Below are 23,415 nucleotides of genomic sequence, written 5' to 3'. Positions count from 1 at the left end.
AAGTAAATAAAAATACAATAAATGGAAATATATATACAGGAAAATAAATAATAAGTAAATAATGTAAATATATAATATATGAATTATATACATAATAATAAGTAAATACACAATTTTTTTTAGAGAATGGAAAAAGTCCATTAAGCATTAAACATTTATCTTAAAATGTAAAATATATAATATAAGTAAATACACAATTTAAAAAAAAAGTACGTTAAGATTTAAATATCTATTTTAAAATATAAAATATAAATATAGATATTACGTAAATAAAAAATATAAGAAATGGAAATAAACATTTTTAAAAATGGAAAAAATACATTAAGATTTAAACATCTATCTTAAAATGTATATCTATGTTAAAATGGTAGTAAATTATATAAAAAAGGAAATACCACATTAAGCAAAAAAAAAAAATGTATAGTTTTACATCAAGAAAGTCCCTATAAAATTCATTATTCCATCAACTTCAACCTCACACTATTAAGGAAAACTTCAAATCACTCGAGCAAAAAAATGGTTCCACCATCAACTCTTGCCGTCCTAAAATCCTTTAATGACCTTGAATGAGATTTTTTATAACAACGAATTTTTTGTTAGGTGGATTCATTGTTGGGAAACCCCCAACTTCCAAAAGCCAAACTTATTCATGGGAATTGAATTGTTTTTCATAGACTCAAAGGTATTCTTACAAATTTAAATTAATCTAATCCATAATTTTATTGTTAATATTCATATTACTCTTTCATGATCAAACCATTACAGTTAATAACCATTCAAGCGTTTATCCCGAAACACTTCTTTCCTCTCCGAATCAGGTATTGGTTCATGTTGGTTTAGTATTGTTTTTTTGTTTATTAACCGGTTTAGGATGGTCCTATTGTAAATATAATTTAAGTTGATTTAGCATATATTATGCTTAAAATAACTTAAATTAAATAATATTAATATTATGATTAAAATATAATTTTAGAAAATTTTCAAATATAGTTTACAGAACATTATAGGTGATGAATTTAATTTATTAAATTCGTTTATTACTTAAAACTAAGTTTTTTTAAAAAACATACTGAGTTATAAATATCAATGCTGGATTGGTGAGTATAACATGAAGACAAAAATATAAATATTTAATTTTCAAGATAAAAAATTCAGCTTTTATTCAGTTACTCAATATATAATAGAGAAAAAGACAAAAATAGCACTAAATCCAGTTTATGTTCCCAAACTAGCGCTCAAGGTCAAAAGTCACAAAAATAACACTTAATGTTTCATCAAAAGTCACAAACTTAGGGTTTAGAGTTAAAGGGTGGAGTTTAGGATTTAGGGTTTAGGGTTTAGGGTTTAGAGTTTAGGGTTTAGGGTTTAGATTTTAGGGTTTAGGGTTTAGATTTTAGGGTTTAGGGTTTAGAGTTTAGAGTTTAGGGTTTAGGGGTTATGGTTTAGGGTTTATGGTTTAGGGTTTAGGGTTTAGAGTTTAGGGTTTAGGGTTTAGAGTTTAGGGTTTAGGGTTTAGAGTTGAGAAATGAGGTTTTGGGGATAAGATTTCAAATTTTGAAAAAGAAAAAAAATTAAAATTTTCAAAGAATAAACTTAGAAATGTGCTATTTTGGTCATTTTAGTTTTTGAGTGCTATTTTTGTGATATAAACTTAGAAATGTGCTATTTTGGAGATTTGCCCTGTATAATATCTTAAATTATTTTTTAAAAAATGTAAATAATTTATATATATAGATTAATCTTCCAAACTTAAACTATTATATTATATATGAATAATGTTTTTAAATACAAATAATTTCTGATTAAAAAAAAACAACGAATGGTTATTTTCAAATAATGGATGTAATTTACGTTATACTATCATTTAACAAGTATTAGATACGTTTTGATATATCATTATTTTCTATTTCCAGAAAAAATAAATTGTTAAACATCAATATCATCTAGGTTAAGTATACTAACAGAACAAATTCAAACATCACAAAAAATATTTACATAAACATTATAATACAATAATTTAATCAAAAAATACAATTCAAAAAAAAATATTCAAAAGAATAGTTATATACTTTATATTTGAAAATCAAAGATATTTTTGCTAAAATCGTACTTACCTGGCCAAGGAGATCGATCATCTTTTTACGGATCGATCGATTGTTGAGCATGTGGTCGATCCGAAAATACTTTGCAGTTTAATTAAATATCTAAAACATTTATTCCAACACTCTACAGATAGTTTTGCTAAATATGATAACTAGATAGCCAACAAAATTACAAAAAAAATATTTAAATAGTAAAAAATATGTTAATTTAACGTGTTAAAATTTAAAAATAAATTTTAATTATGACATGCATCTAACATTTATATAAACATATATTATAACCTAAATATAAATAATTTAACAACTTATTATTTACTTATAATTTTAATAATAAGTAAATACACAATTTAAAAAAAAATAGAAAAAGTTCATTAAGCATTAAACATCTATCTTAAAATGTAATATATATATAATATAAGTAAATACACAATTTAAAAAAATGGAAAAAGTACATTAAGATTTAAATAAATATTTTAAAATATAAAATATAGATATTATGTAAATAAAAAATATAACAAATGGAAATAAACATTTTAAAAAATGGAAAAAATACATTAGGATTTAAACATCTATCTTAAAATGTACATCTATCTTAAAATAGTAGTAAATTATATAAAAATAAAAATACCACATTAAACAAAAAAAAAAAATATAGTTTTACATCAAGAAAGTCCCTATAAAATTCATTATTCCATCAACATCAACCTCACACTATCAAGGAAAACTTCAAAGCACTTGTGCAAAAAAATGGTTCCACCATCGACTCTTGCTGTCCCAAAAACCTTTAATGAACTTGAAGGATATTTTTTGTAACAATGAAGTTTTTGTTAGGTGGATTCATTGTTGGGAAACCCGCAACATCCAAAAAAGTCAAACTTATTCATGGGAATTGAATTGATTTTCCTAGACTCAAAGGTATTCTTACAAATTTAAATTAATCTAATCCATAATTTTATTGTTAATATTCATTACTAACTCTTTCATGATCAAACCATTACAGTTAATAACCATTCAAGCGTTTATCCTGAAACATTTCTTTCCTCGCCGAATCAGGTATTGGTTCATGTTGGTTTAATATTGTTTTTGGTTTATTAACCGGTTTAGGATGGTCTTATTGTAAATATAATTTAAGTTAGTTTAGCATATATTATGTTTAAAATAAGTTAAATTAAATAATACTAATATTATGCTTAAAATATAATTTTAGATTGTTTTCAAATATAGTTTACAAAACATTATATGTGATGAATTTAATTTATTAAATTCGTTTATTACTTAAAACTAAGTTTTTTAAAAACATACTGAGTTATAAATATCAATGCTGGATTGGTGAGTATATCATGAAGACAAAAATATAAATATTTCATTTTCAAGAAAAGAAATTCAGCTTTTATTCAGTTACTCAATATATAATATCTTAAATTATTTTTTAAAAAATATACATAATTTATATATATAGATTAATCTTCCAAACTTAAACTATTATATTATATATGAATAATGTTTTTAAATAAAAATAATTTCGGATTTAAAAAAAAAGAAAAAAAACAAATGGTTATTTTCAAATAATGGATGTAATTTACATTATACTATCATTTAACAAGTATTAGATACGTTTTGATATATCATTATATTCTATTTCCAAAAAAAAAAATTGTTAAACACCAATATCATCTAGGTTAAGTATACTAACATCACAAATTCAAACATCACAAAAAATATCTACATAAACATTATAATACAATAATTTAATCAAAAAATACAATTCAAAAAAAAATATTCAAAAGAATAGTTATATACTTAATATTTGAAAATCAAAGATATTTTTGCTAAAATTGTACTTACCTGGCCAAGGAGATCGACCATCTTTTTACGGATCAATCGATTGTTTAGCATGTGGTCGCTCTGAAAATACTCTGCAGATTAATTAAATATCTAAAACATTTATTCCAACACTCAAAAGATAGTTTTGTTAAATAAGATAACTAGATAGCCAACAAAATTACAAAAAAATATTTAAATAGTAAAAAATATGTTAATTTAACGTGTTAAAATTTAAAAATAAATTTTAATTATGACATGCATCTTAAAATTTATATAAATATATATCATAACTTAAATATAAATAATTTAACAACTTAAATTAGAAAAAATAAAAATCCCGGGCGTAGCCCGGGTTAATCCCTAGTCTATATTATAATAGTTGAGTTTTGGCTCACTCCTCAGCGCGCTACGTCAGCTTTTTGTGGACCCGACTTTTAAAAAGTATGAAAAAGTGTCAAGCCCATGGCTTGAACCCGGGTTATTGAGATATAAACACCAACATTTATACCACTAAGCTAAATGATACTTTGTACATTGATGGCCGAACCTAATATATACTTATGAAGGTCGGAAGCTCTTGCTTTTTCGGCTTCCTCTGAGGGTCGGGCCTACAAGTGTATTATGGATTTCATTTTTAAATGGGATTCATCACGTTATATGGAAAAAAACTCAAGTTTGCAACAATTTTAATTTTTTTTCATATTGTAAATTGTTGTCGTTTAACATGAGTTTGAGTTCTTTTCATCATTGTCTTAAACAAGTCTGAGTTACAGAGTTGCGCCGTGTGTCTGTTCGTAATCTATTTTTTCACCGGTGAACTCTTCATGTCCCCATCTTAAATCGCTTGATCATAAATGTTCCTGATTTGTAGCCCCTTTGTAAACCCTATATATATATGATTCTCATCTTTGATGAACCCAATATGCATCTCCAAAAAACTCATTGATTCTTCTTAGCTTTAACGATCTTCTAGAAAATGTTTCTCTCTGCCTCTCCAGTTCCTCAAACCGGCGTCCCAGCGTCCGTCACTCAACCTTCGAGTCTCTCCGTCTTGGTCGTAGTAGTCAAAGCATAGCCTTTGGCTTCCTCCGCTTCTGGGATTCCCTGAACTTCAAGAAAGACAGAGAGTTTGTGGGAATCACGTTTCTCTTCCTTGATGAAAAGGTAAGTTAATCTTCGATCTATCACACTTATTTAACATAATTGTTTTAATTGATTTCCTGATTCTTTGTTGAATAATATTATTTGCAGATTCTGTGATTCATGGGTTTACTCCCGTCGGACGTGCTAATCATTACATGTCATCTTTGAAAGTAGATTCCATCGTGAAAATTGATCGTTTTGAGGTTATTAGGTGTTCAAGCATGTACAAGATAACTGATCATCCATTTCTCATTCGTTTCATCTCACTAACCATTATTGATGAAGTCATCACAGGTGCTCCTGAGATCAATCTCCAGTCAAGATTAGACTGTTTGACAATCTCCAAGTGATTGCGAACACAAACCTAAAAGTCCCACGTATATTATCATATAGTATATGGGTTTATATTATGCTTAGATATCATAACTGATATTTAAACACGCAGATGTAGTTGGGAAAATCTGTTCTGTCCAGGGCTCTTACCTCACCAAAGAAACAATCTGAATCGTTATCCGTCTCCTCATCGGTCCGTAAGAAACAATCAACACATAATTCTCTTTATAGTACTATCTATATTGTGCTAACATCAATAATCAAAAATATTTCCTACCCAAGATTTGTGGTCGTCTATTTACTTCTCTTACTTATCAATTTAATTTTACACAAATCTTTATTTTACAGCTTTAAAAGAAACCACAATAACCCAAACAATCAAAACACCAAAAACTAGAATCCCCAAAAAGACGAATCATTAATGATCACATCTCTTTTTGTCTAATCTTACAAATAAACTTCAAAACAAATATATCAAACCAATCAACTCAACTAAAACTCAACGACACATACATTGAGCCAGCTAAACAAATACAAACTACACGGCCATCCATTCAACAATTTACAAACTTACTTTCGCAGATGCTTACGAAGAAGAAGAAGACGACAACCAAGATCAGTGAAATTACCTAAAAAAAAAAAAACAGAAGACGACAACCAAGATCAGTGAAATTACCTAAACAAAAAAAAGCAGACTAAGTTACAAACTCTGATAAATACAACTAACAATGATTTTTGTTTACATATTACCCATAAAATAAAAGAGAAACAAACACATCCACACTAAGAGATACAAGAGACAATCCCAACAGACACAAAGGCGGCAACAACATCTCCACATGCTCACTCCTCTTGTCTTATGAAAATATATTACATGATCAATGTCAACAGATCAATGCTATTGTCTTCTTATGAGAAATACATATATTCGTTTAAAACCCATTAAGGCCCAAATACTAATTGCCACTCATTTTATAATTATTTCTACAAGTCTTCATGTATTTGTTTTAAAGGTCCGGTAAAAACATCAAGTTTAAAAAAAAAAAAAACATATAACCAACATAATAAGAATAAAAAAAATATTACTTAATACACACAACGTACACAACTAAACTGGAGAAAAAATATCCATAAACAAAAAGTACTCTCAACAACCATAATATAATTTATGTATTCTCAACAATACAAGTAACAAATTAAAAGACAAACAAACAATAAGTCTCAGTGACACAACAAGCAACACCACAAACTATCTCAATCACATTACTAACACAGTTTAGTCCTTCAAGAGTGGAGAACAGTGCATACACAGTTCATCATCACAACTCTAACCATATAACAATAAAAAACTAGAAAAACAGTGATTAACCCAAAACGCAAAGTTCACAGCTACAATAACGCTAAAAAATATTGAGATGAAACAAGAATTCTGTCCACAACTCCGCGCTTGCACGGAGGCAATGTCCCTAGTCTATATATATATATATATCTTATTATATAAAGAAGAGTTAACTCTCTTCTGGTGAGGACACGTCAGCATCCACGTCAGTAAGTCGATGGCCCTGAGAGCGACACGTGTCCAAGTTTCTGAATTGTTTTTTTGTTTGGCGAAACAATTGATTTTGAGCTTGGGCAATTTAGTCACTTGGACTGCAACATAAATATTTGGTGCCCAACATTTTTTGTCTTTGTTTTCAACACTGTGACTAATCATTTCTAGGGTTCCAGCTGTTTTTGAACCAATAATGGAGCCTCAATTACGTTACGGAGGAAAACTATGTCCGGCCAATCCCCGGTCTAAGTTGTCGTTGTGTCGAATCGACTATATTTCTTCCCTCTTGCATTGGAAAATTAGCAACTTTGCGGAACTCACCCGGATTCAGTATGTGTCATTAAAGTTATTCTTAAGTTCATCTCTCCCACTCCCTACACGATTCTCATTCAATGCTCTCAACTTGCTTCCAGTCGGTGAATCTATAGATATAAATAGGTTAGACTTGATTCACTAAACCTCATCATTTCATTTGTCACAATTATATTTACTCTAAAAACTTTGACAGGCAAACTCTCCTTGCTTATGAGCTCTCGCCTATGAGAGGAAGACAATCATCTGAAACAAGTGCGGCACGATAGAAGGAGGAAAGCGGCGGCGATGGCGGAGAGGAAGAGGGTGAAGGCAGTGGAGGATAAAGGAAGCGATGATGGTGAAAAGGATAGAAGAGAGTATTAATGAAGAGTGGGCAGAGGTTTCTGCATAAAGTAGGACCTTTCATTATACTCTTTTGTGATCTTTGTTTTAATTTTTTATAAAAGGTAAATATTTCATATATGATTTCTTGAATCTGAAATAAATATTCATAGTTATCGCTATTGTGATCTGAAATAAATAGGTTCTAGATTCGTTCGGATAAATATCAGTGGGAGAGTGTATAGCCCAATTGATCAGAGACATTTCTCTACGGCCTATAAAATCTACTAAATTAATAATGAGCTCACTTATTAAATTAGCCGACTTATCTAGAATTCGTCCGTAACAAATTTTGGGGCTTACTGATCTTTACCATCTAGCTAGCAGTTTACGTATTTAAAAAATATTAGATCTCGATCCGCGCAATCGCGTAGATTTTTGTTTTCATTTATTTTTATATATACATTTTATTTTCATTTCTAAATTGGTATATATTATAATATATATGTGTCTATCAATTTTAAAACATAATAAGTTTAAGGTATGTTTTTTTCATTGAATAAATTGTTTCAAACTCTCACATGTATTTGTATCTTCTTCTATATATATATATTTTCGGATTATTATTTTATTATTAAAATCGTAATTATATACATAAAGATTAGTAAAATATTGTTTTATTGTCATTTGTCATATTCAAAGATATTGTAACATTTCACAAATTTAGAAAGTTTTTTAAAAAAATAAACTTTTCGTTTCACAGATTTATATTATCGAGTTAATAATTAAACATTTAGTTTTTATTTAATTTTTAAAATAAACTATATAGTTTTTAAAAAAAATTCATTGGTTTAAGGTAGTAAAGATTAATCATTGTTAGATAATATGATTTTTCTTATTTAAAAAAAATCTTTATAATTTTAAAAGTTAACATCGACAAATGTTTATATCTATTTAATTTATATTATCTATAAATCCAACGAGTCATCTATTGTTTAAATTCAATTATTGATATCCCAATAAAATTTCTGGTAGGCCAAAAATTTAAATGATAAGATTAGAGATTAAATGTAACATGATTTTCTAGAAATAGGTCCATTAGGTCTATTTTTAAAAATATCACACATGAATCAAAGCTGTGACTTATGTTTTAATATATAAAATATTTAACCTAATGGATATATATTGTTAACAGATCAATTGGTAACCCAACAAACAACCTACAATAGCTTCTTTTTTACAACAAAACCTACAATAGCCAACACAAATTGTTAAACTAAAATAACAATTACTAAAAGTATGTTACGATAAAAAGTAGTACTATAAACTGTATCAATACTATCAAAAGAAAAAAAATCTCTAAAATATTTATTTATGAAAAGTTGTTGCACCTATTCATTAACTATTTATTATATCATGATCCTACCTTTATTTTCTCTAACCAGACAGTAGTCTTGAGATTTGTTTTTATCATGCTGAGATTTCGTATACCTTTAACCAATTATAACCAATAGACACAATTACCATATAAATTCAGTAACCGTTAGTAAAATTCAATAGCCCATTTGATTAATTTCTCATTTTTGTCACGCACACTAAATTTACTATCACCAAGACATGTGTATTTACAGCTTATTAACCTTTTTTATCAATTTTTTTAAAAAAATTGAACCTATCGTCGGAACTTATATTTCACCATTTCTTCATTTGCTAAACGGTTACGTAAAATATTATGATTGCTACAAATATTCCATCTACGAGAACAAGATCATACACTCTTTAAAGTTGATATGTTGATATGTTCAAAATTCCAAAAAAGTCAATATTTTGGTTTATGTAAATACTATAATATTTTAACTACTCTTTCAATGAAAAACACTATTATTTTTGGAGTGCATAACTTATGAAGTTTAATATACTACCAATACTGCAATTCAAAAATTACACTAGAATAAATTAATAAATAGTATCAAATATATTAAAGAAATTAAAGAAATTCTCTAAGATAGACCTAAAATTTTTTTTTGTCACAAATATAGAACTTAAAAATAAAAATGACCAAAATAGACTTAAACGTTTTACCAAAAGAAGTAAATATACACTTATATCCCTAGGGTTAATTAATCAAGACATTAGGGTTTAGGGTTTAGAATTAAGGGTTTAGAGCTAAGAGTTTAGAGTTTAGAGTTGAGGAGTGGGGTTTTGGGGATATGATTTCAAATTTAAAAAAATAAAATAAAACTAAAATTTTCAAAATAAAAATGATATTTTGGTTATTTTAGTTTTTGAGGTCAATTTTGTGACAAAAACTTAAAAATGTCTATTTGAGAGAATTGTCCAATATATTATCATTCCAAAATTAGTGTGTACAAAATATTTGTTGCCCATAAGTTATACCGAATTTGATCACTATGTGCTAACCAGCTTAATATTTCACAAAATAACTAACTTCAAATTTTAGCTTAATATTTCACAAAATAACTAACTTCAAATTTTGAGCGTTAAAAATATCTTAAAACTATCATAAATTAATTTTTAAATCTAAAATAAATAAAATATAAAATTATAATAGGTGAGTAATAAAAAACTAATATTGTCATATCAATTAATTTTTTTTCCTTTCTATTACTATTTTTTTCATTTTTTGAATGAAATATAAAAAAATTCATCAAAGTCTAAGGAATCACAAGCTTATTTAATTTTATGTAACATTTAAAATTATCTGAGTTATTTAATCAAATGCTTTAAAAAATATGTTATCAGAGTTTTAGGTTTTTATCGGATCAACCGGTATCGGACGCGGGTTAATAGGGGATTTTTGGATTTTTACCTTATTTTTACCGCATTTTGTTTTATACTATATATAGATCACTAGATCTATCGGTTCGACCAAAAGTTTAGATTAGATATGAAAACACTATGAAATTACTGTTTAAAACTCAAAACATTATAATAGAACAACTTTTAAATTACTTATTTCTAATAAAAAAAATATAAATTCAATTAAATTTTATCAAACGGTCAACAAAATAACCCGCGCTTTTCGAAAATCTAGTATATATATATATATATATATATAGTAGACTTTTTTCTCCACTGGGGGAATTAATACACGTGGCATTTCATTCCCGTATTGGGCTATTGAGTTCTGAGGCCCTTTTTGGTCATGTCCATTCATCTATAACGGGCTGACACGAAATAAAACAGCCCAACTACCTCCTTCGTCGTCCTCTCGCTAGCCGTAGCTCCGATCACCTCCTAAAAACGCCATCAAAACGCCACCCTCACAGCAAAATCAAACTTCTCATCTACTCCCACTAACACACTACGTCTTACTAAATTACCCCGTACTAATCATTGAAGATCGCGAGACCAGTAGCGCTTTTGTTTTATACATAGTTGCGCCTCTACGTGTTGTTGATCTCAGGTTAGTGACGTCGTAGTTTAGATCGATAGGCAGCAAGTTGGTGGGGAGAATCTTGCGGATAATGGGATTACGCTGCATTCGATGATTAGGTTGACATACATAATTAGGGTTTTGAAGGAGATGGGGAAGATCGAAGAGGGAGGGGAAGCGAACTTGCTCAAGTTTCTAAAGGAGAAACATAGGGTTAGTGTTCAAGGAAAGGTCAGAGACATAATCTGATGGGTAAGAAGCTGTTTGAGGCTATAACGAAGAAAGAAACCAATCGCTAGATCTGGGGATGAACCATTATCTGCAACTTTTAAAAAGATTTTGAATTGTTTCTGAGTCTGTCTGAATCAAAGTATATAGAGTCTGATGGAGTTGTTGATTCTCTCACCAAAGGTATAGTTTCTTTATATATATAGTCTCTGTAAAATCTTGGATTCATACTTTATGATGCTTTGGTTTTTGGTAGTCCCAGCTCTTGGTTTTTCTATGATCCTTCTTTGGTTTTGCTTCAGATTCATTCAGCATAAGCTAGGAGTCTCTGACTACGAGAAGCTAAAAAGCTTAGAAGTTTGATCTTAAAATAAAATACAATGAGCTTTTAGCTAAACCTCAGGAACCCTCAAAGAGGTATTACATCATTGAACCATCTACTGTTGATTAGCACATGATTCCATTCTTATGTAGTTACTTAGTATTGTTTTCACAATAGTTTTTTCACCATCCATAAGCAGTTCAGAGATCTTGAGGATCGCTAGAGGCGAGGAGCTAAGTCCTCTCTCCGGAGTTTTTATCGCCTTCCACCGCTTCTTCTCGCATCACAGACCATTATTGTCGGTTGTTCAATGCCACGGCGGTGAAGAAGGTTAATAGTTGGGACGATTATTGTTGGGAAGATGGATATGGATGAATTCGGTATGGGAAGCCCAACTGAAGCTTTCGTCCTTTCAGGTTTGTCTTGTAATGAAGAAATCTTAAGTCTTTATTGATGGGTAGTTTATGATGCTTGAGTTTCGATTTTGGTTTAAAGGTAACTGCGAAGTCTTGGGACTTGACACATGTAGCGGGAAGTTCATCAGGAGGATCAGCAGCAGCTGTTGCAGCAATATAATGTATGGTAGTGATACTGGTGGGAGTGCGAGATAGCTAGCTTCGCTTTGTGGTGTTGTGGTCTTAAGCCAACTTACGAGGTTTGGACTAATGGCCTATGCATCTTCGTTGGATGTCATTGGTTGATTTAGCTCTGCGTTTGCTGATGCTAGGATGCTTATGAGAGGGTTGAATCCACGAGTAGCAAACAGGTAAGGCCGGCTTGTGTTTCGTGTTGTGCATCGTAATATAGACATAAAAAAAGTTCTTTGAAACCAAATATATCTTTTCTTAATACATTATGTGCCTGAGTTCCAGTCCCAGTTTCTCTATATTAATTATTTTGAATCCAACCCAGTTTCAAGGGAGTGAAAGGTGGTCCATCCGCGAGATGCTTGAAGATGGTGTTTATTCTGGAGTGAGATATGCAGCTTAGAAGCATTGGGTTGTGTACGGACAGAGGTTTTCTCTCTGTCTCAGTTTTGTTTTGATTTGTATGATATTTGTTTTGGTGTCTAAGTCTAAGATCGATTTCTGTTTTCACAGGTTTTCTTTCCGTCATTCTCTCTTGGACTACCAGCTTAATATGTGGTGCATGATGAATTAATGTGGACAGAGTTTTGGAGTTGACGCAGAAGTGAGGAAGGTCCAGCTGAAAAGAGTTCTTAGTGAGGAGCTTCGCCAAATAATCTGATGATCTGATCCCATTTTGCTGGCTTTGGATTGGTGTTATAATATTCCCGTTCTTTTCTTCTTGCAACACTCTTATTATTATGGGTGTGAACGGTCCACGATCCCAACCCAAGGATGTTACAGCCTGTATCTCTTCCCTCGAGAATCTTATTAAGGCAATAATTACTTTATGTTAGGAACAAATTTTCTAAAGAACATGAACACACCTTGATTTGGTGACTGTTATTATCCAAGCTTAGCTTACTGAGAATAACAAATGTCATGTAAGGTTCGAAAGTCAGAATAGACCATGTCATCTGAAACAAAAAAAAAGATGGAAGATGTGTTTACTTCTAATGCGTTAGTTCTTTTGAACACAGTCCATATCATCATTTGAGTTCGTATTCTTAGAAAAAATATTAAAGTGCCAAAAATTCATAAGTAAATATACAAACTAAGAAATATTTATATTTGACATATAAAATCTAACCAATTGTCATCCTAAAATTATTATTTTATTTATTATCATAATCACAAGAAATTTGTGATCTCTAATAAAACTAACAAAAAAATAGTGAAAGTTACATTAACAACTAAAATCACATTAACATTTTCAAATGTTCATTCAAATGTAAGATGTTTCTATATTATCTTCCAATTTACAAAGATAATATTTTTCTGAGCACTTACAAAGATAGTCTAAGAAATGAATAAGCAAGTTAAAAGGAAAGTGTTTCATCGGTTTTCAAAGGTTCCAAGGAGATACGACGAGGCAACTTTTTGTTAATGCACAAGCTGCCACAACTATGTTTATGGAAGCGTTAAGTATTCATCATCTAAATTATCTTTCATTCCTCTAATTGGTAACTAGAAGTGACCTAATTCATAAGTGATAACCAATCTGCCAATGCGGGATGTCTAATACCAAAATGTGCTTAAAAGAAACAAACACTGAAAATTATTCGATAGTATATATTTCAAAATCTCTAATCTGTTGATTTGATGACATGGTTGATCATCAAACACAATATTATTGAAAAACAAATATGAAAAAAGATTAATCTGAATAAAAAGTAGTAGGGAATTCAAGAAACAACGTTCAAAGCCGAAAATAATTTATGGTTTGTGTTCTTAGAACCTATTATCATAATTAAAATAGAACCTACTTTGTAAAAAAAATGGTTAAAGAAAAAACTACATTTCATGTCAAACTTTTAAAAATGAAATAATTATAATCGCCAATAAAAATAACAAAATAAAACAATAAAATAATTAATTAACAAAATTAATGTAATTATTAACTGAGAGTAAACTAAATAGTCCATTTTCAAATTCATTAACACAATATCAAATAACCTGAACGTAGCAGATCTATCACCGAAATGTATTAAAGGACTCAACCATCTTTGCCAATCTGCAGATAAAAACTATGACAACGGTACATATTTTTATGGTATATTAATGTTGTGCAGAGATAATTTTGAAAAGGGAAAAAAATATATGGATAAGATATCTTGGGAAAATAGTCAATTCAGGTCCGATCAATGCTGGAACATAATTAAAAATTCACTTACTTGATTCAAACTTCATTTTGAAGACAAATTATTTAACCAATCCGTCTACACTGAAGCCCTTAACAGATTGTCTCATTCCTGACATGGAAAAAATATGCAAGGATTGTTACTATTCTAAGAGGATATGCAAGGATTGTTACTATTCTAAGAGGATGAAAGAATTTATTATTTTCATTTAAACAAGATAATCACATAACAAACACACATATTTACATATTTTCTTTTTGGAACATCAACTTTATTTTATGTTTTAAGTTCAACTATATTTATTTCGGTGCAACTATCAACTATTTATTTCATTTTTATTGAATCGATTAGCGAAAACCACTTATGCTATTTCCCTTTGAATTAAGGAACTTAAAAACAAAGTAATACACTATTGTATTTAGTGAATATTAAATGGATCAAAAAAAAATTGAACTTATTAGAAAATAAAACATACGAAACCGGCGCTAATACCACCGGTTAACAAAAAAAAAGTAGAGTTATTCTGAGTGATTTTCTCTACTTTTTATTATAAGAAAGAATATACAAGTAAATCTGTCAATATATATAAACGAAACCGATGCATGGCAATGATGAATCTTGATTTGATCTTCTTCTCGAGAACCTCATTGCTTCCGCTTCGTCTCTTCCATTTCCACATTTACACTTCATAATATCGCTTCACCCACTTCTCTTCTTCCTCATTTATAACACACACACATTTATATACATATATAGTTTACGTTTATATATTTTGGACTCGCTATTGTAATTTTTATAGTATCTCTTTTTATTTTCTTGAAAAGGTCCTCTTCTCATCTAAACCCTATAAAACTCTGTCCTCCTTTCAATTTCATATTTTTTTGTATTTTCTCGTTCATTGGACACTGAATGTGATAAATACAAGAAAAGAAATTTAAAGGTCGATCAATGGAGGTTATTGTTCGTGCATCCAACAAGAGAAGTCTATTTCTAATCTTCCTTGTTTCTCTGGTTCTCTTTCGAAGTCAGAAGTTTACACAAGTCTCAGCTGTTAACTATACCAAACCGCATAGACAAGTAAGTAGCTTGAGAGCTGAGAGGATCCAAAAGCACTTAAACAAGATCAACAAGACTCCTGTTTTCACCATCCAGGTTTGAAATGTATATGTATTTTTAACATACTCAAATGCATTTGTTGGTTTGTATAATTTATAAGTGAAATATTTACCCTTTTGTTGTTATAAAATAATAATTCACAGAGTCCAGATGGTGATGTAATAGATTGTGTACCAAAAAGAAAGCAGCCAGCTTTGGATCATCCACTCTTAAAGCATCACAAGATTCAGGTAATTCTGACCATTCAGCCTTTCTTTGTTCCTTTAAAAAAAAAACTTTCTTTGTTCAATTAAATATTTGTATATAGGCATCTGTAGCCCTCCAAACTTATGTGTAGTATTAAACAAACATTTATTCATTTGTATTTTTAATTTAAAATGCTAAATACGGTAGCAAATTTAGCTCAAACATATATACAGTATATTCCTGAATTCTAACGATTACCAAATTTATATTAATTTTTTTTTTTTTTTGTCACAAATTTCATTAATTCAAATCTAAGACGCTACAACGATTTTAACCGGAGGTATGCTCGACGGTAAGATGAACAACAATAACATGAAAACAATAAAACTGAGGATAGAAGTGTTAAAAGGAGAGACTAGCTCGAAGTAGAGAGATCCGCAGATAATCTTCACTTGAATCCTTGAAACCACAGCTCGAGAGAGCTTTAAATAGTCTAAAACGACGTTGAAATACCCTGGTGAAAGGGGTTTGAAGATGGGTGGGAAGCAGGCTAGCGCACCCATCAAACGAAAGAGAACAGCTCTATAACCGCCGTCTATGTTGCCCCGGGAGACTAGGTGAATCTCAATAGATCCGGGTAGCAAAAAGATCGGTAAGCGAGATGGTGAGGTGATTGAAACTCTTTTCATCTCCGATTGTGAATTTGGCACTGAAACGAACTTATCCGGAGGGATTTGTCGGAGGGAACCATGGTGCCGCTGCCTTGGACTCTTGATCTTGAGAAATGGGCCAGAGCTTGTGAGACCATTTGTGGCCCAGTCACTTGTAGAGAATGCCCATTTAGATAAGGCCCAAAAAGAGATTAGGGTTTTGTGGTGAGCAGTGAGACCACATGCGCCGTAATCAGTTTTCCCGTCGGAAAATGATGAAGTCCGATGAGGCTCATCGTCAAGGCTGAACACGGATCCATTGATGTGTCGTGGGAGCTGGACCGCTGTTGCGAGACGGCAAGATGTGTCAGAGGCGAAGCGTTTGGTGGTGTCGACACCGAAAAACCTCTTCGCGGTGGTGGAGCACATGCTCTCAGATCTGGAAAGCAAGTACAAGTTGCGCGAGCAGAGGTTACGGTGGAGTGGTGACTGAGAACCATGGAGAATAGACTGTGCTGAAAGTAGATGCGATAGCCTATGGAGTTTGCCAAGTCTGTTCGTGATGGTGACTGCAGCGGGGGAGCCGGTGAAAGAACGAAATCTCAGATTTGGAGCTTTTCTGAACACTGAGCTAGGGACGACGGAGAAAGCCGGTAGAGGACTACAGATGAGCAGCAACACCCAGAGGAGGCGACGCCGGCATAGATCCGTGAGTCCGGCGGCGGAGGCGAAACAAAACCAACCGATAAACACAAGCATAGAGTGACTGACAATGCAGAGAGAAGTCATCATGGGACCAAAGACTAGAAATGCAACAGAAGTACAGGGATGAGGCGAAGAGTCCCGACGCCGGCGAGCTCGGGCTCCTCCGGCGTCGGAGATGGGTGAAAACAAATCGGTGTCGGGAATCGCGTTGGGAGAGAAAGCAAGCGCGTGGAAATTAAGGCTATGATTTAAAGGTTGGGTTTTAACATAAGATTATATGTTTAGTCAAAAAAAAAACATGAGATTATATGGAATAAATTTAACACCTTTCTGTTTTAGGTGAAATCTGATTTAAAATAATGTTAATGAATTTGATGTGATAAGTTATATAAGTATATTGCTTTTTGTAATATGTTTTATCAGTGTAGTAAAGCTATCTTTTTAGTGAGAACTTCATTATGATAAATAATGCAGAGAGCACCGACGAGAATGCCGCAGATGATGGGAAAGGAGAGAACCGATGATGTTAAAGAAGCAGCCAATGTATTGGAAAGTGCATGGCAAATGTGGCACGTGAACGGCACGAGGTGCCCCAAGGGAACTGTTCCCATACGACGCAACACAATGAATGATGTGCTCAGAGCCAAGCATTATTTGACTTTGGCAAAAAGCGATGTAGTATTGACCTTGCTCGGAGGACAGAAAAGCCTGATGCCCTTTGGCACTAGTGGACACGAGGTACACTGAATCATAAACTCACTCCCTTGTTTCAACAACATTTTCGGTTAAATATTAGCTTAATACTAATAGTCAAACTGATTAAATATTTTGCTGGACAGAGCTATACGTACTTTAGCATTGTCGATACCTATATATACGATAGAAGTGTTAATGTGAATCGTCTGTGTAATCATTTAATGATGGACTTATATAACAGCTTCTAATGTCAGTCTCATTAATTAAAGTCATAAAATACATAAAACATAAGTATTTAATGGAGTTTAAGACCCGGTCTCGTTTTAATAATTCTTGAATGAATACAATTCTCTACTCACCTCAGGATCAGTCACAACATCCGCGCTTCTGTGCAACACAAGGAAAGGAACGCTCAGATCTTGTAGCTTCTTCCCCAAGTAAGCCGTGGACCATGAAGATGAGGCCACGCGGCGGAGCACACGAAGTGCCAGATCGTTGGATTTCAAATGAGGAAAGTACGATAATAGCCTTCAGTAGTGATAAGAAGTTCCAGCTAGACATCGCTATATTTCGAGTAGACGAAGTATTATTCAAAATAATAATTTTCAAACTTTTGCAACATATATAGTATTCAATTGAATTCATTCAAAATTGAAAAACTTTCCATAAAAGTGCTTTTATACTTTATATATAAATCAAAAAGTTCATATGTATTTTTGGTTATTAATTAGTTTCTTGTTTATCTTTCAATGTTGGTAGTTGACCGCATGTGACTATAATCAACTAAGAAAATCTTTTAGACTAACTAAGTGGTACTAACAAGAATCCTCACATTGCTATCTTCCAAATGCTATAAACCTCTCTAAACAAACCGGTATATGAAACGTTCCGTATAAGGATATATGAAACTTTCACAGATATCGTATCAATAGGGACATGGTATTTGTTTTGCTACGCGAAAAAAGAGTACCTCAAACTTATTAACGAACATAAGGGTATTCTACAAAAGAACTGTTTTAGAATATTGGCAGCGAAGTTCACTGATCCATCGTCTCTTTGCCTGCCTACATTTACCCATAAACATAAGCAACAAATCAGACTCAAGACAATAACTCTAAGCAAGCGGATATCACTCAGGGAGAAACTGTACCAGCGAAAGATCATTGAATCTATACATTTTCTGAGCATCTTTCTGATCCTTGAAAACAACATCCTGTGGATGAAGCTCACAGACCTGTAGAATAAAAATTTCAGTTGATTGTGTCTTCTTCAAATCATCCTCTGTCAAAAGATAATCTTCATCAAAAAGACATCGTCTAGATTAACCTTAAACAGAGTTTTGGCAAGGTTTTTGAGAGCAAATGATGGACCAATCTTCTTCTTTGCCTTAATCTGCATTTAACAACAAGTTCCTCATGAGCCAAAGCGAGAGAGTATATATGAAACTTCCACAGATATGTAGCACAAACCTGTTGCAACTCTACAGTTTCACCATCACGACATGCAACCCCTTCCGTCACAGCCAAAACAGACAACATCGAATCCTACAAAACAACAAAAAGACCAAGATTGGGTTCATGGAAAAAGATAAAACCAAAAGTAACAGCTTTGATTGATTACTGGGTTAAGAAATAGAAACATACTCTGCCTCTGCCTTGTGGGTTACCATTTACCAACAGGAACTTGCGGTACAGAGGAAGATTTAGAAGTAGAAGGCAGGTCACGGTAGTGTTTTGGAGAAGCAATTTTTGAAACAGGGTTTTTGAGAGCAAATGATGGACCAATCTTCTTCTTTGCCTTAATCTGCATTTAACAACAAGTTCCTCATGAGCCAAAGCGAGAGAGTATATATGAAACTTCCAGAGATATGTAGCACAAACCTGTTGCAACTCTACAGTTTCACCATCACGACATGCAACCCCTTCCGTCACAGCCAAAAAAGACAACATCGAATTCTACAAAACAACAAAAAGACCAAGATTGGGTTCATGGAAAGAGATAGAACCGAAAGTAACAACTTTGATTGATTACTGGGTTAAGAAATAGAAACATACTCTGCCTCTGCCTTGTGGGTTACCAACAGGAACTTGCGGTACAGATGAAGAGTTAGAAGTAGAAGGCAGGTTGCGGTGGCGTTTTGAAGAAGCAATTTTTGAAACAGGGTTAGGGTCTCTGTCTGTGGGAGAAGTATCACCATCACCAGGATTTTGTTTCTTTACCAATTTTGGTTCTGGTTGAGCGAAGATCAAGCTACCACCAGTTGAGAGGCAGTAAAGGGAGAGTTCTTGGCACTGGAAGAGATGGAGTCTCCAGTCTTTAGCCAACTGCCTGTGATGGTCATCACCACCATCCATCAGAAACAGGGTGTACTTAACAGGTGGATGATCAAACCCCTCGAAACCAATACTTAGGAATGGATTTTTTTTCCACCAGATGGCCGGCGGCTTAGTGCCACAGTTCGTCGATGTGTAGCTCATCGATGTGTAGCGTAGTGGGGGTGTCTTGAAAAATAGCCAATTTCCTGCATTTTCTGGTATGATCTTTAGCTGCCAAGGAAGTGTGGTGAATAATCCAGCAACGTGATCCAGATTTGGAACACCTGTTTGTAAGCCTCGGACACTGTTCAGCAGAGCCAAGATACAAACCCTCTTTCGATGTTCTCCATCAAGGAATCCGTCGAAGTAATGAAAAGCCACAGCTCGTTGGGCAAATTCTCGTGCCAACTGAAAATGGCCGTAGCAGCAGTGGCTGCGATTTTGCTCAACTTTCAGGAAACAGCCGAGTAGAGGACAAGTTTTAAACAGGCTCCGCAGAGACCTGTATCGGCAAGGAAGAGGAGGTGGCGGCTCCGCGGTATTAGCGTCTTCTTCCTAGAAAAGAAAGACAGTCTCAGCGAGAACAAGGCCTAAAGTTACTCTAACCCTAAATAGCCCAAACACAAAACAATAGCCCAAACCCTAAATACCAACATATCTACAATGGAGTCATCTAGCTATTACCTAAAAGAGCCCAAAACAAGCGCTAATATCAAGATACCTCAACAATGGAATCATCCATCGAACAGAGCCCAAACACCAAAACAAACCCTACAAGTAGTCTCAATCATCTCGGTTACTCTCTTAAGAGTCCATCGAGTACCTAACAGAGCCCAAACACTTAATCAAACCCTAATTATCAGTCTCGGTTACTCTCTTAAGAGTCCATCGCAAGATTCGCGTCAGACTATTACAAACACCCGCTAAATATGAAGATAGGAATCAGATATTACCGGATCCTCCTGCTCTGGTGCTTGTTGCCGTGGTGCCTGATGCGGTGCTTGTTGCCGTCGTGCCTGCTGCGGTGTCTGTTGCCGCGGTGCCTGTTGATGACGAACCACGACTCTCCCCAAACACTAAAACAAACCCTAATTATCAGTCTCGGTTACTCTCTTAAGAGTCCATCGCGAGATTCGCGTCAGGCTATTACAAACAAGCGCTAAATATCAAGATAGGAATCAGATATTACCCCTTGCGGCGGATCCTCCTGCTCCGGTGCCTGTTGCCGTGGTGCCTGATGCGGTGCTTGTTGCCGTCGTGCCTGCTGCGGTGCCTGTTGATGACGAACCACGACTCTCCCCAAACACTAAAACAAACCCTAATTATCAGTCTCTGTTCTCTCTTAAGAGTCCATCGCGAGATTCGCGTCAGGCTATTACAAACACCAAAACAAGCGCTAAATATCAAGATAGGAATCATCTCGTCAAGCATTACCTCTTGCGGCGGATCCTCTTGCGGCGGTTCCTCTTGCGCCGGTGCCTGTTGCCGCGCCTGTTGCCGCGGTGCCTGCTGCAGTGCCTGTTGCCGCGGTGCCTGCTGCGGTGCCTGCGGTGCCTGCTGCGGTGCCTGTTGATGACCAACCACGAATCTCTTCTTGAGAGGACGATGATCATCAGAATCAATGGCTAGAAGTTGTTAGCGTCCTCTCCTCTTTTTTTTTTCTTCGATCGTCACAGAGAAGTAAGTTTGTTAGCGTCCTTTTTTTTTTTTTTTTCTTTCTTGTTAGTGTTTAGCGAGAATTGTTTTCTTTTATACTGAGTCGTAATGGTAGGATAGAAAGGCTTGAGGAGATATTTAAAAGGAGAATTGAAAATATTATTTTTTGAGGAGATATTTAAAAGGATAATTGAAAATATTTTTTCATGTGTCAAGTACAGGAATCAGACGTGGTTGAAGTGGCGTGGCACACAAGTCATTATCTTGATCTAGCTTCGTTTTAAGGTACATACATGATAAAGCTTCATTTCAAAAGAATTTTTGGCCGTAGGTTTAAAACAACTAAGAATGCTATTGGACACTGTTAGGTCTTACCTCTATGATTATGTGTAGTGGTTCAACTTATTGAAATAACTTAGTCGGACCCCATGCTTTGTCCGTTGCATTTTCAATCAAGATTGTATTCTCTGTCAAACTACTAAACTGTTAGTCTTACCGATTGCTACAGTGCTTTAGCATTCTGGATGCCACTTGAGGTTTCAGTCATCATCATCTAACCACAGAGATCCCTCTCTCTACGCAGGTTTTGGCTTGTGGGTACTGGAGGATTTCAGATTCAGAGTTTAGTAGACAGAAAGAAACATATACACACATATGTTCTGTTTTGTTTTGTTTGTGTAAACATTCATACAGCTGATTTGGTGACTAGTGAAGTCGTGGCTTTATTGGTTGGTTCCGACTCAGATTTCGTTTAGGAAGAAACATTCTTCCTTCCCTTTTTGGGACCTCCACAAGATTTTGGTGTGGAGGCATTTGCGATAGTCATTCCCTTGTAAATATGTTGTGTACTTATATGAATCTGTAATGCAGCGTTTGTAATTTGGTTATGATTTCAAAAAGCAGGGATTATCAAACTATTTGTGGATAATGCAAGCTTCCATAACTCAACTCAAATAAATAACGTACAACCATTTCTGTTTTCGGTTAAACTGCTATCTTCACCAGAAATGGGATGTTACAGTGACTATGAGAGGACACACGTGTTTCTTACAACACAAATGCACATTTGAAGAATATGCCATATCATGGAGGTACAACAGGTCGGGTGGAGTTCCGGCCAAGACTCAAGTCCCAAGCCCAAAGGAACACTATCACTCTTTGGATTACTGCTGAGGCTATGGCTGCACTTGGAAGAATGAACATGTCCTGACTGCGAATTATGTATTGGGTTAACATCGATAGCAACGTGACCATTTCCATTTTTTAAGGTTAGAGCTCCGCTGCATCTGCATCTGCATCATATGCTAATCCCCTCTTGTCTTCTTCATGACACTCAATATCTTCATTATAACCTTTCAACAAGAAATCCGAGCAGTTTCTGCTGCAACCGACCTCCTGGACCTCTTAGGTAGCTGTAGCGTAGTGCATTAGCCATTTCGTTTGTTGTTATAGGATAAAGAGACAGAGATTCAAACTGGATGAAGAAAAACATTCAATCATGAAAACAGATTAATCATCTCTAGTCTACATAGCGAGTAGAATTCATTAATCCAGGGTAGAGAAGTAGGAAAGAACATTCAACGCACCATTTAGATCACAAGAGGAACAAAGACACGCAAATAAGTATGAGGGAATGCGGACTCAATTGCAAGCTAAAAGTTGGAATATTATAAGGAAGAAGCTATAGATGGTAAGCTTTGCAGATTCTCTGCAGAAATTATGATATTTGTGGAATTGAAAAGAAAAAAAGAGAAGCAAAACTTAGACTAGCTCACGTTCAAATATTG

General features: G+C 33.4%; 2 protein-coding genes and 1 long non-coding RNA gene across 3 annotated transcripts; 2 read left to right on the top strand and 1 right to left on the bottom strand.

Moving 5' to 3' along the window:
* The first annotated feature begins 9,808 nt into the window (after nucleotides 1–9,808).
* LOC125593073 lies at nucleotides 9,809–14,368 on the top strand. Its single transcript, XR_007328991.1, has 4 exons — nucleotides 9,809–11,953; nucleotides 12,033–12,303; nucleotides 12,450–12,553; nucleotides 12,638–14,368. It is a non-coding gene; the product is annotated as an uncharacterized LOC125593073 (long non-coding RNA).
* A 113-nt stretch (nucleotides 14,369–14,481) lies between these two features.
* On the top strand, nucleotides 14,482–18,494 carry LOC125593072. Its single transcript, XM_048769047.1, has 4 exons — nucleotides 14,482–15,456; nucleotides 15,564–15,650; nucleotides 17,436–17,699; nucleotides 18,022–18,494. The coding sequence occupies exons 1-4, from the start codon at nucleotides 15,253–15,255 to the stop codon at nucleotides 18,283–18,285; spliced, it is 819 nt and encodes a 272-aa protein (XP_048625004.1). The 5' UTR covers nucleotides 14,482–15,252; the 3' UTR covers nucleotides 18,286–18,494.
* A 40-nt stretch (nucleotides 18,495–18,534) lies between these two features.
* Nucleotides 18,535–23,063, bottom strand: LOC125592749. Its single transcript, XM_048768137.1, has 9 exons — nucleotides 23,021–23,063; nucleotides 21,407–21,597; nucleotides 21,162–21,278; nucleotides 20,926–21,048; nucleotides 19,712–20,527; nucleotides 19,538–19,612; nucleotides 18,984–19,049; nucleotides 18,808–18,891; nucleotides 18,535–18,721 (listed from the first exon to the last, which is right to left on the bottom strand). The coding sequence occupies exons 1-9, from the start codon at nucleotides 23,061–23,063 to the stop codon at nucleotides 18,695–18,697; spliced, it is 1,542 nt and encodes a 513-aa protein (XP_048624094.1). The 3' UTR covers nucleotides 18,535–18,694.
* Between the last annotated feature and the right edge of the window lie 352 nt (nucleotides 23,064–23,415).

Source organism: Brassica napus, chromosome C9 (assembly GCF_020379485.1).
Source record: "Brassica napus cultivar Da-Ae chromosome C9, Da-Ae, whole genome shotgun sequence".
NCBI classification, from domain to species: domain Eukaryota; kingdom Viridiplantae; phylum Streptophyta; class Magnoliopsida; order Brassicales; family Brassicaceae; genus Brassica; species Brassica napus.
Note: the sequence above shows the minus strand (reverse complement) of the source record. Positions and strands in the feature narration are given on the sequence as shown.

Bases quoted from the DNA above. Each gene is read 5' to 3' on its own strand.
- LOC125593072 (XM_048769047.1), top strand. From the start codon at position 15,253: ATGGAGGTTATTGTTCGTGCATCCAACAAGAGAAGTCTATTTCTAATC. The intron at 15,457-15,563 runs GTTTGAAATGTA...AATAATTCACAG, and splicing joins CTCCTGTTTTCACCATCCAG to AGTCCAGATGGTGATGTAAT. The intron at 17,700-18,021 runs GTACACTGAATC...TACTCACCTCAG, and splicing joins TTGGCACTAGTGGACACGAG to GATCAGTCACAACATCCGCG.
- LOC125592749 (XM_048768137.1), bottom strand. From the start codon at position 23,063: ATGGCTAATGCACTACGCTACAGCTACCTAAGAGGTCCAGGAG. The intron at 21,049-21,161 runs GTAATATCTGAT...GGTTTGTTTTAG, and splicing joins AGGAGGATCCGCCGCAAGGG to TGTTTGGGGAGAGTCGTGGT. The intron at 19,613-19,711 runs GTATGTTTCTAT...GTTGTTTTGTAG, and splicing joins ACCCACAAGGCAGAGGCAGA to AATTCGATGTTGTCTTTTTT.